Source organism: Nicotiana tabacum, chromosome 2, assembly GCF_000715075.1.
Source record: "Nicotiana tabacum cultivar K326 chromosome 2, ASM71507v2, whole genome shotgun sequence".
In the NCBI taxonomy this organism is placed as follows: Eukaryota; Viridiplantae; Streptophyta; class Magnoliopsida; order Solanales; family Solanaceae; genus Nicotiana; species Nicotiana tabacum.
The window spans coordinates 36,465,763-36,479,888 of record NC_134081.1 but is presented as its reverse complement, the minus strand read 5'-3'; the positions used below and the strand labels follow the sequence as shown (position 1 = coordinate 36,479,888).

The window sequence follows — 14,126 nt, the reverse complement described above, 5'->3', positions numbered from 1 at the left end:
AAATAGGACAAAATATTTGAAAAGAAATAAACATTGTCTTTATCACCACAACACTTAGAAAGCAACATACCAAAAATTTGATATGTTCTCATTTATTACATACAGTTCAAAGATTAATACACAATCACATAGATATAAATATGCAAAGGAATAGAGAATTTGCTTATCTTAAATAGTCAATGAGCATTGCAGACTTGAAGAGGCGGGGGAGGGGGAGTTAGGTTGAAATAGTGCTTGAGGCAGTGAGTATCGATGCAAGAGTTTTGTTCTAAAAAAATATTTTAAGGATAAAATAGTAAAAAGTTTGGTCAAACTTAAAGTGCTTATAAGCTAAAAATTTATAAGGTGGGGGTGACCAGCTTATGGCTTTTGGCTTATTTTTTACTTATAAGCACTTTTAACTTTACCAAACTCGTAGATAAGCCAAAAAATGCTTATAAGCTAGTTTGACCAACTTATAAGCTTAGCCAAACGCCCTCTAAGTTTGTCGAAGCCACTGTTCTGATGGATAAAGTTGGAACCTTAATTAGTGTAGTGTTTGCACCAAGTTGTCTGATTTCGGCAATAAAAATGCCTTGTAACATTTCCAGACAATGTTAGTATTAACAAAAGTACTCCAGTTTATCAAAAAAGAAATTGTTTTTTTTTTTTCTCCGATTAGTACAAAACCAGAAAACCAGAAGCAATGCAAAATAACGTACTATTTTTCCTTACCTAATGAATTCTAAAAGATTCATCTATAGGCTCCCAGATAAACAACGATTATATATTTAGAATATAGCACTAATGGCCCCTAAAAAAAGATACAGGATCACTTCATTTGAAAACTACAGCATGATGGATAACATAACGACCCCACCTAAAGATGCTTCTGCAGGGGGTCCATGATTAAGTTGTAAGTACCTGGTTTAGTTTGTGAGAAGGAAAAACAAGAAATAGTAGGCAGCTCGAAAAGTAATAAACTGAAATATAGGGCATAGTTTATTTTTCATTCTCACGACGTAGGAAGTTGTGGAGTAGTTTTACATGTACATTATATACGAAATTGAACTTGAACTTGAGGGACTATATATATATATATATATATATATATATATATATATATAGTATACTAGTATAGAATGTTATGTATATATATTTCATTGTATATTTTCTTGTTGGTCATAGCATCCTTATTATCCACAATCTATATTTCTTTACGTAGAGATATACAAGACATGGACCAATCAAACTAGCATCTGAAAGGTTTTTGCAAAGGTTGAGGTAAATTTCCAAGCTTCCAGATTGTTGAATTCTTCTCCTTAGTCCCTGCAGCACAGCTGCTCTGTCCAAAAACTCTGGATACAGACCCAAGTCAAGCATCTTAATTACTGTCTCTGCAGCATTCTCAAAATGTCCACCTTTAATATAACCTCTCAACAGCCATGACAATGTTTTCTTTTTCTGTACTGAGCTTGAAGCCTCCATTCTGGTGAGCAACCTTGAGATGGAGCCTAGCTCCGGCTCTTTCTGGGAAGCACATATTGCTAAGACAATGTCATGAACATCTCCGCTGACTTCCTTGCCAACTAACTTCATTTGCCACAAATGTCTCTCAGCTTCTATTCCACGCCCAGCACATACATACATTGCAACAAGCCTCTCATGAACCACCCCAAAAAGAGAAGGACCTCCTTCTCTAATCAACCAATTGGACAATCGCACACCCTCAGCCAACAGATCTGCTTGATATTCTTCAATGAGCCTTAGATTTTCTAAATCAAGCTCCGCAATGACACCAGTTTTGGCGAAACCTTTCAATTTGCGCAAAGCTTTTCCAAAAACATTCAGCTCTTTTACCACAGCTGTCATTGCAATCAAATAGCTGTATATTTCTGGCTTCAACCCAGAATCTCGAATGTCAATAACTAATTTGACTGCATCCTTGTAATTCCCCTCCTCCTGACAGGAAGATCAAAGCTTATAAGACATGGATATAACTTGGCAAAGCAAATCCTGGAAGCAGGAAAATTCTGCATCACAGCCCTTCAATCTAAAGAATCCCCCCAAGAGTATACAAATTTTATTTTGCACAAAATGCACTGCGTATTAGTAACAGAAAAATCCTCTTACCTTCTCACTCCTCAAATAACTTATACAACTAAAAGACATCATCAACTGAACTTTTTAGCTATTTTAGAAAATATTTTAAAACCAAATGTCCAGCCTCAAAGAATTTAACTAGTTAGGATTGGCCCATGCACTATATTTAAATTTGAACATTGTTGTTCGCATATTTTTTTCTACTTTTCGCTGTTATAGATCATTAATTATCGAACAAATTTTAACAAAGTTAAAAGAAGCTTTTCCCATCAGTTCTTATTGTTATTGTTTTTGTTATTGAAATAATATACATTGATAAAATGTTAGTGTATACAATGAAAAAAATGTGTTCAACTCTATGACTAAAAATAAATAAATTCTAGTATCTTAACAGTTTGTTTTAAAGATTCTCCCGCTTTCCTTATTTTAATTATATACCCAAATTGGTGTTGTATAGACTTCCAAATACATGAATTAAACTTTCAGAGACTTTTACTTACTCTCTTTATACACCATCCTCTCTGTTTCCCGAGACTTGCTTGTATCTATCCTTGTCAGATTGTCCAAATTTACCCGCATAAACTAATCTGCTTTATGTATTGTCAATTCCAAAGTATCTTTCTTGCTCAGATACTTGAGCTCCATTTACTACTGCTAAAGAATCTCATAACCAAGAGAGTTATTTCTTCAATGATGTTGAACGAAACTCTTTCAACACTTTTGGTTAATTTCAGAATCATTCACAAAGTCAGATCACCATTTTGGAATCATGTCTTTGGTTCGAGAGATCTCCTTGTTCTAAATCATGTATACGAACCATTTTCGGAATTAGATCTCACTTAAGAGATTATTTGGCAAATAAGGTAATGAATCACAACCACAACTTTTTTTTGTTGTTCATTTCATTTGATACCGGGTTACAGCGTGAGAGAAATTTTCTACATATATCTCTCATCTCTCTGTTGGTCCTCAAGACCTTCAGGTCTTTCAAACTTAAACTTTTTTTGTTCAAAATCTCTAGAATTCATGTCAGAAATCATAAAACATTTGGAATCCCGCATGGTATGCTTTACTGCATAAAACATTTGTTGCACTATGCTATATGCTACTCCCTCTATTCCAATTTATGTGATCCTATTTGACTGAGAACGGAATTTAAGATAGAAATGAAGACTTCTAAAATTTATGGTCCTAAATAAGCCATAACATTTATGTGGCTATAAATCTTTTGAGGCGAGTGGTGTTAAACATGCCAAAGTATTTGTGTGACTATAAAAGCTTCTAATTGAGGGTAGAATTGAAAGTTTATGTAAAATTATCTTCAAATCTAGAAAGAGGTCATTCTTTTTTGAACGGACCAAAAAGGAAATAGGTTCACATAAACTAGAACGGATTAAGTAGTTTTCTTAATTAATTTTTTTCTTATTTGCCAAAGAATCTCTGAAGCGAGATCTGAGATATTTCTAATATTAGATCATATCCACACCTTGGGAACAAGGAGATGCCCTAGACCAGAGATATGATATCCCAAAATGGTGATATGATTTTGTAAATGATGCTGATATTCACCAAAAGTCTCTTTCGGCATCATTGAAGAAGAGAGCTCTCCTGGTCACAAGATTCTTAAGCAATATTAGAAGCAAATTAACTTATGCATGTAAATTTGGACAATTCAACCAGGATAGACACAAGCAAGTCTTGGAAAATGAAAAAAAGGGATGGTGTCTATAAAGAAAGTGAGTCTCTGAAAGTCTATACTACACTAATGTTCGTCTATATTTAAAAGAAAAGGAAAAGCAGGTACTTCTTTAAAATTATATATGTGAGTGTGTGTGTACCACACCTGAAGTTACTACCCGACCTTTTTCCACTCTAATGGGTATTAACCTCTTTCTTTCTGCTATATAATAAGATATTGGACCATGTCACTTCCTCAAAAATAAAATAAAGAGCAGTTTAACTGGAAAACAGAGTTTGGAGCAATAAATTCACAGTGAAGTAGTTCAACATGCTGAATCCAATACCAGCATTGATGAGTAACAGTAACCAAAGAAACCACATTTTAGTGAAAGATCTAAAATACCGATAGAGAACATGTCAATAGTTTAAGGAGTTCTACAACCATTAAGGATTAAGGAAAAATTCCACCTACATTATATGCTCTCCTCTCAACTTTTATTGGTATTCTTTTCCATTTTGGTGTGGGAAAAACAGATCAGAGTTAATTGAACATTGACCATGTCCTGTTTACGCCAATACCAAGTTCCTGCCATCCAACCTATTAAACCCTTTGAAAATGCCAAAATGGAGAAAAACACTCTTCCTACGTAATTTGCCATAAAGGCAATATAAACATGGCTTCTTAAAGGAGAAAATTTTTACGAGTTTTATGCGAGCAACGAAGTTTTCACAGAAGAATTATAGGACACAAAAAGAAGAGTTTTGAGGACCTTTTCCCTCCTTCCACACACCCCCATCTCTTTGTAGCTTTTTTGCCTCATCACCTGCATATTCTTATGCCACTCACATGTCACATGCAAACCTTCACATACCCAGAAAGCACATCAAGCACCTTTTTCTTCACCCTTCAATCAAACTCATTCAGTGCCTTCTTGAAGAGAGCAAAGAAAAAGAAAGGAAGAAGAGTAGAAAAGGGGTGCAATGGAAGCAAGTGACATATGAAGAACCAGATAACTTGGCTTTGTTGGGTTGGCTGAACTGCTATTGCAAGTTGCATGAAATATGACCGGCAAGGCTGTGCGGGAGGTTTTTGTGGCACGGTGAGGAAAGCGGCTAAGTTGGACAAAATAGGGTACACTTTGGATATGAGTGAAAAGAGATGGGCAAGGGACTAATCAAATTTCTTAATTAAGAATGATATGTTTTTCGCCCTTAAAGATAAAGTGCACGGCTTGTTTAAAGTTTATGAACATTTAAACTACATAGACTTTTTGATTAATTTTTAGAGCAGTTTTCTGGTAAAAGATAGAAAAAATTCAGTAGCTTCTGGTGCACTCTACCATTCGGGATTAGAAAACACGTCTGTGTTTGTCCACCATCAGCAGTCGGAAAAAAAATAGTAGCTTAGGTTCACATCATATTCCTAGTCTACATGTATTCTAGTCTCGGAGCTTCAACATACCCCCCATGGAGAAAAGTTCAGAATACGAATGCAAAATTAATAGTAAATGATAATTAATACATTGTACTTTTCCTAAATTACCCAAATGCAATAGTTGGATGATCTCTACGTGAAAACAAACCAATTGCAGATCAAGAATGACACACTATATGTACCTGTAAAATGGAATATATAAGCATATATATTAGTATCGCACACAGCAAATGGCATTCAGACTCTTACCTATCAGCTAATGGAGAGTGCTTTATCACTGTATCACTAAATTTTCTACTTTATACATATAATCATTCTAAATTTAAAAGTTAGGAAAGATATTCTCATAACTTTTTAACAACACAATTCCACCTAGCTAACTAAAAGGTTAATGACTATATCAGGATTACCATCACCTTCCAGGAAAGCCGGGGCATAAGCAGGATTTTTCATAAGCGGTGTCGATATTTAAAGGAGTGAACAGATAAGAAAATCACTGCTGTGAGATCATATTTTAAAAACAAAATTCAAATCATATAAAAAAGTTCAAGTATATTGCTATCTCCTCGACGAGTTTTTATTTTTGAAACATTCATAATTATCCTCATTAAGAATAATACTAAATAATTCTTTTTCTATATAACGAACCAAATAATCACTCAAAAGCTTATTATTTATTTGATTCTGCAAATTGGTCTTAACCAACTTCATCCCGAAAAAGAAGATGTGTATTCTTACCACTTACAATGGAAGCAGCAGAAAAAGATAAATTATTCTGCGTACATCACACAATTTGGACTCATGCCAATAGGTTTTGTCCTTACCATCCGAGAGGTCAATGGTTCAATCCTTGCTAACATATATGCTTTTAAGCACAGATAAGGCAAAAATATCTCAATCAACATGCATGTAAAATTGGCGGGGTTTGAACACATGACCTCAATTAGAAGAGAGAGGTGCTCGACCAGGCGAGCTATGGAGCAGCTTGTATCAAGCAGTTGGTGCATATCCCATATTTTGTTTCTGCAAATTAATTACATATGCATATTTAGTAAACTTCTCCTACTAAGCGGTGTCACTGCTTGAGCCTACGTGTGTCCTGCCCTGCAAACAAGATAACTGGTAGGACAAGCCCTTATGCACATCTGAGTATGCTATTTGCACCCTCAACACCTCCTTCACAGAAAAGACAGCTTCCTCCCTCACACCCACCAATATGAAGATATGACCTAGTTAACATATCGTAAGGTTGGGCTTCAATCAACTCAGTTCATCTCCATGAGCCGGTGTACAACACCCACCCACCCCGGCCTCATTATTCGCCTCAATCAACTTATTCACCGATCTAAACATTACCATGAGCATCGTCTCTTATTGACAATTATACCCATTTTGAATTCTCAAAAATACCCTTAACAGTATACTGGAGTACATTAACATGGGAGGATTTTCCGTCTTTTTGCAAAAAGTAAATCCAACATATTTGGTACTGCCAGCCTCCCTCTCCCTAGTCCCTAATGAGTCTCTCTCTCCCCTCTATCTCTCTCTTCTGCTTCTCTTCTTTCCCACCCTATTTAAGATTATTAGATTCTCATGAGCATTATCAAAGTAAATGGATATCATGGTCTAATCTCTAAAAACTAAAACGTATGTTTAATTTTGGTAAACCCCTATAATATGTTTGATTAAACCCGCGTTCATCACTGCATTTTGTTTTCATGATAGAGATTTTAGGACGACCTAGGGAAGAAGAAGACGTTTCAACAGCAATGGAGCCTCTAAGATCACTCGTGATCCCCCTTTGAAATCAAGCATTCTCTGCAATTGAACACCATAAGAGTTTGATCTTCTTCATTATTTGCCATATTTTCTTGTATTATGGAAGTGAGAGAGAATTAATTGAAGGCATAGAAACTTAAAGGTTTCATCCCTTATTAGTGATTATATCGCTAATCTCTTCAAAAATGTTGAGAAGAGAAACAAAGAATGGACAAGTAAAAATTTAAAAAGAAGGCTTGTGAAATGAAAGAGAAAAAGTGGGCGGTAGAAGGGGGGGAGGGGATCGAAGAGAGAGAAGATAAAGAAAGGGCTGGTTTGGATCTAATTTTTTGTTAAAAAAAATAAAAAGCCCCCATAGTTAATGAAAGAGTGAGGATATTTTGGATAATCCAAAAATGGATGCAGAGTTAAGTTGCTAACCTACTACCGATAGTAGATTAGCAAGACCCATATATAACACATATTATACATATAATATAAAAATAAGTCCATGTTTAATGACTTTGTGCTCTTGTTGTGTGTTTTTGATTGGTGTGCTTTTCTGAACATTTGTGCCTTTTATCATAGAATCGAGGAAGGATCCAATTTGTATGCTTTTCTGAACATATGTGCACTGATTTCCTGATCCAGTCTATCTTAGTAGTAAGAACTATACATCATCTCATTATTCGCGTCATAAAATTTGAAATTTTCCTTACACTATGGCAAGACCACTATATCCATAGCAAACAACTACAAAAGACCTATATATAACACATATTATACATACAATATAAAAATAAGTCCATGTTTAAAGACTTTGTTCTCTTGTTGTGTGTTTTTTATTGGTGTGCTTTTCTGAACATTTGTGTCTTTGATCATAGAATCGAGGAAGGATCCAATTTGTATGCTTTTCTGAACATATGTGCATTGATTTCTTGATCCAGTCTATCTTTATAGTAAAAACTATACATAATCTCATTATTCGCATCATAATATTTGAAATTTTCCTTACACTATGGCAAGACAAAACTATATCCATAGCAAACAGCTACAAAAGATCAAATAAGTCTTTATTATGGATTTATTAGTCTTTAGACAAAATAAACTACAATTGCTTCACCAATTGCTTTGAGTCATTATCCTTACTTGGGATATTTATTTTTATCATAAAAAATGATGCATGTTACATATTAATTTAGTGCATCTTAAGAACTTACAACAACAACAACATACCCAATAAAATCCCACTAGTGGGGTCTGGGGAGAGTAGAGTGTACGCAGACCTTATCCCTACCCCGAAAAGGGTAAAGAGGTTTTTTTCGGGAGACTCTTGGCTCAACAGAAGAGACAATAATATCAGGAGAGAAACAAAAGAAAAGACCTGTAATAACAAAAGATGCAAGAAAGATAATAACAGCAACGAATAAGTGAAAGAACAATAACACAAAAACTATGCAAAACAACAATATGAACACAACATAGACCGCTAACAAACCTAAACAAAACTCTATCAGACTACCCGGTACAAAGAAGGAAGAACTCTCGACCACCCCCTAGCCTACCACCCTAATGCTCGACCTCCACATGTTCCTATCAAGAGGCATGTCCTCGGAAATCTGAAGTCGCGCTATGTCCTGCCTGATAACCTCGCCCCAATACTTCTTACGCCGCCCTCTGCCTCTTCTCGTCCCTGCCAAAGCCAACTGCTCACACCTCCTAACCGGGGCATCTATGGTTCTCCTCCGCACGTACCCGAACCACCTAAGCCTCGCTTCCCGCATCTTGTCGTCCATGGAGGCAACGCCCACCCTCTCTCGAATATCTTCATTCCTTATCTTATCTAGTTTAGTATGCCCACACATCCATCTCAACATTCTCATTTCGGCTACTTTCATCTTCTGGATATGTGAATTCTTCACTGGCCAACACTCAACCCCATACAACATAGCCGGTCTAACCACCGCTCTGTAAAACTTACCTTTGAGTTCCGGTGACATCTTCTTGTCACACAAGACTCCAGATGCTAACCGTCATTTCATCCACCCCACCCCAATACGATGCGTGACATCCTCGTCGATCTCCCCATCTCCATGGATGATTGACCCTAGGTACTTGAAACTTTCTCTCTTGGGGATGACTTGTGAGTCGAGCCTCACTACCATGTCCGCTTCCCCCGTCACGCTGCTGAACTTACACTCCACATATTCCGTCTTTGTCCTACTCAACTTGAAACCTTTGGACTCCAGGGTCTGCCTCCAAACCTCCAGTCTCTCATTAACGCCTCCCGCGTCTCATCAATCAGAACTATATCATCAGCGAACAACAAACACCATGGCACCTCCCCTTGAATATGGTGTGTCAGGGCATCCATCGCCTATATCATCAGCGAACAACAAACACCATGGCACCTCCCCTTGAATATGGTGTGTCAGGGCGTCCATCGCCAGGGCAAATAAGAACGGGCTAAGCGCAGATCCTTGGTGTAACCCCATAACCACCGGAAACAGCTCTGAGTCACCTCCCGCGGTCCTGACCCGTGTCCTAGCTCCATCATACATATCTTTTATCGATTTAATGTACGCTACCGGCACCCTTTTCACCTCCAGGCATCTCCAAAGCACGTCCCGAGGGACCTTGTCGTACGCCTTCTCTAGGTCAATAAACATCATGTGCAAATCCCTCTTCCTATCCCTGTACTGTTCCACCAACCTCCTGATAAGGTGGATAGCTTCCATAGTAGAACGTCCCGGCTTGAACCCGAACTTGATAGATAGAAAAGCAATAGACAGTCAGTTGAATATTTTTGCTACCAAATTTGATTTTTTGGCTCTGATACCAAGTTGAATAGGTAATATCAAATCCCCCCACCCCCCACCCCAAAAAAAAACCTCAAACCCTAAACACTATTCAGCTGGAGGTCCCTCTTATTTCACCAATTATCTAAATAGAAAAGGAGGAGAGCTGAGAAGAATTGGATTGAGTGCTATAAAAAAAAATTAGATAATTGGCAAATTAAGCATTGCTCTATATGGTCTCGGATTTCAAATTTTTGGTAGATTTTCATTCATTCACTGTAATATTGCTAGCTACATTGCATGTGGTATTGACAAAAGTGTCGGCGGGGCTATCTATTTTGACTGAAAAAGTATTTAAGGTTTAAGGTTTTGAGGGTTTTTTAATTTGGTTTAGATCGTATCAAAGCCAAAAAATTAATTTGGTACAAAAATATTCAACCAAACATCTACTATTTTTATTTTCATCAAGTTCTTCGAGTGAACTAAATTAATATGTAACATGCATCATTTTTTGTGATAAAAATAAATGTTTTAAGTAAGTTTTAAGGATACAACTTGTATGGCTCATAATAATTGGTGAAATAATCCTAGTTTATTTCATCTAAAGATTATTAAATACATACTAAGCATTCATGATTTCATCTTCCATAGCTTTTTGCTGTGTATATAGTTTCGTCTTGACACGGTCTTATGATATGAATAACAAAATAATGCATGGTTCTTACTATCAAGATAGGTTGGATCAAGAAATCAGGGCACATATGTTCAAAAAAGCACATCAATTGGATCCTTCCCCGATTCTATGACCAGGGGCACATATGTTCTGAAAAGCACACCAATACACAAGAACAATGTCATTAAACATGTACTTATTTTTTCATAGAGCACCTATGCAAGCTCACTTTCAAAATTTCATCAATAGAGTCCCACATTCTTGTTGTGTCAGAGGACATTATGGATAATTCCCTAGGTTTTGATACTCTTTTACTAATACATTCTGTGAGTGAACAACAGTCTTAGGTAACACGTCCATATTTGGTTCTTGAAAACGCACCGATCGAGTCTTCTTGAGCTTTTTTTAGATGAGTTTGCACAATTGGCATTCGAAGCCCTTTCCGCACTACTAGTACAATAGTACCTGGCATTGAATTCGACAAACGTACCCCATATCTTTGGATATCATTGATCCTACTTGCTTCATGCTCCCTTGGCACTGACGGACGAAAACTCGGATCGGCATATATTTTGATGGAGAATGAATTGGCCCAATATTGCCCAAAAAAATACTAGGGGATCAACATCATTTATAGCAAGTTGTCTATATGGACTAATCCCAACATCCATCTCAGAAAGTGGGTAAAACGGATTATCGTATCTGACCCACCGGTAAAGGTTTGTTTATCTCACATTGATCGGACAAGTAATTGTCTTTCCGTACAAGATCAGATATGTCAACTGAATATGAGAATAAGAAAGCTAAGGTATAAAGAGGAGAAAACCAAGCGAGCATAAAACTGTTACTGTTACAGCACTGAAATGTACAATCTAGATCACAACATGAAGGTGGTACGAACCCATAAACGCCGCAACCTTTTGTATATATGATGGAGATCATACAACATCCTTCATCTATCATCCATTAATAACACATATACAACAATAACCTGTCGAATAATTCATTTCTTTTCAATTTCTTTATCAAGATCTCGTTAACTCCAAACATTTGTAGTCATTTTTTATCACTACAAGCATTTACAGGTTTTGTTATATTCTTTTGTTTTAAATTCTTGCAGCTTCGGTACTTTACAACCACACTTGCCCTAGTGCAACAATTTTGATCTTTCAGCATTAGGACCTATCACAACCCAGGCCCAACTGCAAAGTATTGTCCGCTCTAGCCCAACCTTTGGGGCCTCATGTTTTTTCCTCTTTGAGCTTTAACCCAAAAAGCGCCTTAATGGTTGGGTTCTTGTACTTGCCATTACATGGTCCCCAACTTTTCCTCCCAGTTTGACGTGGAATTCGCCTAAGGCAAGCTTGACAGAGAATTCAACCGCCAGCACTTCATAGATGTTACTCAACGTCGTGCTGAGTTTGCCCCACCACCATATTAGAGGAGGTACCGGCAATGATACCACTTGTCATGGTCTAGCCTAACTGCTAAAATATTGTCCACTCTGGCCCAACAATTATGCCTCACGACTTTGTTCTCTTAAGCTTTAACCCAAAAGCACTTCAACAATTAGAACCATGCACTCGCCTTTATATGGTACTAACTTTCTTTTCCCATTTCGATGTGAAATTTGTGTAAGGCAAGCTTCACAGTAAATCTCCTATTGGGTTCAACTACCAGTGGCCATAGGCTGTTACTGGACTTCCAGCGAAGTGACCCTTGATCCCGTAGCAAAAAAGTAGAGTCCCCCGTCAACATTAATCGTCAAACTTTATTTGGAAATCATAATTCATGAATTTGGCTGCCACAACCCATCCAATCAGAGTGACTCAAAAATTTTGCCAACAAACATTCCACAGGTAATCTTATTTCAAGTGGCACAACAAGGCACACATGTTTCTCACAATAAGGATGCACGACGATAGAATGAATACATACGAAACTGTCCTATTAATATCATGGGGGTTATTTGTTTCATTCCAATACCATATTACACAGCTAGGAAGAGAAATCCTAAGCTGGATTTGATTGTAACTGGAGATAAGTACTTGTCACTAAGCATAAGATAGCATGACATTAACATGACCAAACTGAAGGACTAGAAAAGAATACAAGATAGTCAAAGGCAGGACTCTTTTTTCTTTTAATCAAGAGTCAAAGCCAGGACTCTATGACATCACCTTTTTAATGGGAGAAATACACCAAATATTTACTGCTAACAAGTGCTTAGCATTAAACTCAATGAGTATATAAGAATTACCATCATTTTCCAGGCAAGATAACCAGTGGGACCAGCCTTATGACCATCTCCATTGCCATGTGAGTATGCAATCTGCCTCCTCAACACTTCCTTCACAAAAGACACAGCTCCCTCCCTCTCACCTGCGTCCCAATACAAAGAAATAACCTTCTCAACCATACTAAATTTGGGGTTTAACCCTACACAGTCCATATCCACCAGCAAGTCCACTACATCCCTGGCTTCACTCTTCGCCCCAATCAACTTCTGCACCCATCCACACATTATTGAAACCATCAGCTCCATTGTCTCCTTATCGACTCTATTCTCTTTCCTTAGCCACTCAAACACCTCCAAAGCACACCATGAGTCCCTCCCTTCTTGCGCAAAGTACACCAACACCAACTGCAACTCTCTATCCGATAACCTCTCATTCATTTCCTCAAGAACATCTGACGGTTCTCTTGTCATTCGTTCTAATTCCTCAATTGCCTCGAAAAAACCTTCACTCATCTCATTCTCATCGTCGCTTGTCACAAACCTATCCAATTCAACAGAATTATACAATCTAAATTCCCAGATTTTATTCCTCCTCGGAGTAACAAAACTAGGGTTCTGACTACAATCTGCACCCAGAACCTTTGAACATGATTGACTCCTCAATTTCAACCAAGTCTGAGGAACAACCAAACGACGTCGTCTAGGAGAAACAGCGTTAGTTATCCCGAGGTAGGTAAAACATGCAATCTCATTAATAGTAGCCATATATCCGCTTGAAAAAACACCAGAAATAGGAAAGTAACTGCTCAAAGAACGGGATGATGAACGGTTGAACTAGAATTCATTTACAATTTCTCGTCAACCAAATGGGAGGAGTGGAAAATGAATATGATGTTGCTTAAGGAAAAAGTACTGTTTTAAAGTCGTAACATAGATGAAGGAGTGAAACGAAAGATATTTAAGATTCAAAGAGACTCAAGCGGCGTTGCTGCCATGGCGGCTAAAGAGCCAGCCGAAGAGACAACAAACAATGGTGTTGACTGTTGCTGCATGTAACGTGTTCACTTGCAGATAATTTAGGATTAGAATATATGCAATGACATTAATACCCTTAAAAGCCAGACTTTCTTTTGTTGTTGGGGCCAGGGCCGGCTTTTGGGTAAAGCCTTTGAAGCCCAAGATTTAGGCCCCCAACTTTAGGGGCCCACTTTTTACCCTATAATTTCTTTTTAATTAAGTATTTTCGTTCAATTAATGTGATAAGTAGTGTTTTAAAAGGTGTGAGCGTAAGGTTGGGCGTTTTACATATGTTTCAGCAGGGTGTAAGTCCCGAGGCGGGAGTTCCGTAAGCGCCATAGGTATTTAATTTTTAATAGTTTATAAAATAATATAATGACAGTTAATATTTATAAACAGGTAAAATTGCATAAAAATTGAAGAAAACTATATATATGTGTGCTC

The 14,126-nt window shown here is 37.3% G+C and overlaps 1 protein-coding gene across 1 annotated transcript; it reads right to left on the bottom strand.

The window, feature by feature from the left end:
* Positions 1 to 1,161: 1,161 nt before the first annotated feature.
* Positions 1,162 to 13,730, bottom strand: LOC107790646 (pentatricopeptide repeat-containing protein At2g30100, chloroplastic). Its single transcript, XM_016612600.2, has 2 exons — positions 12,687 to 13,730; positions 1,162 to 1,941 (listed from the first exon to the last, which is right to left on the bottom strand). Exons 1-2 carry the CDS (start codon positions 13,428 to 13,430, stop codon positions 1,162 to 1,164), a joined length of 1,524 nt encoding a protein of 507 aa, XP_016468086.2. The 5' UTR covers positions 13,431 to 13,730.
* Between the last annotated feature and the right edge of the window lie 396 nt (positions 13,731 to 14,126).

Excerpts from the sequence above, each read along its gene's own strand:
- LOC107790646 (XM_016612600.2), bottom strand. The coding sequence starts at position 13,430 with ATGGCTACTATTAATGAGATTGCATGTTTTACCTACCTCGGGATAACT. Across the intron at positions 1,942-12,686 it reads ATCTTGCCTGGAAAATGATG|GAGGAGGGGAATTACAAGGA; the intron begins GTAATTCTTATA and ends TCTTCCTGTCAG.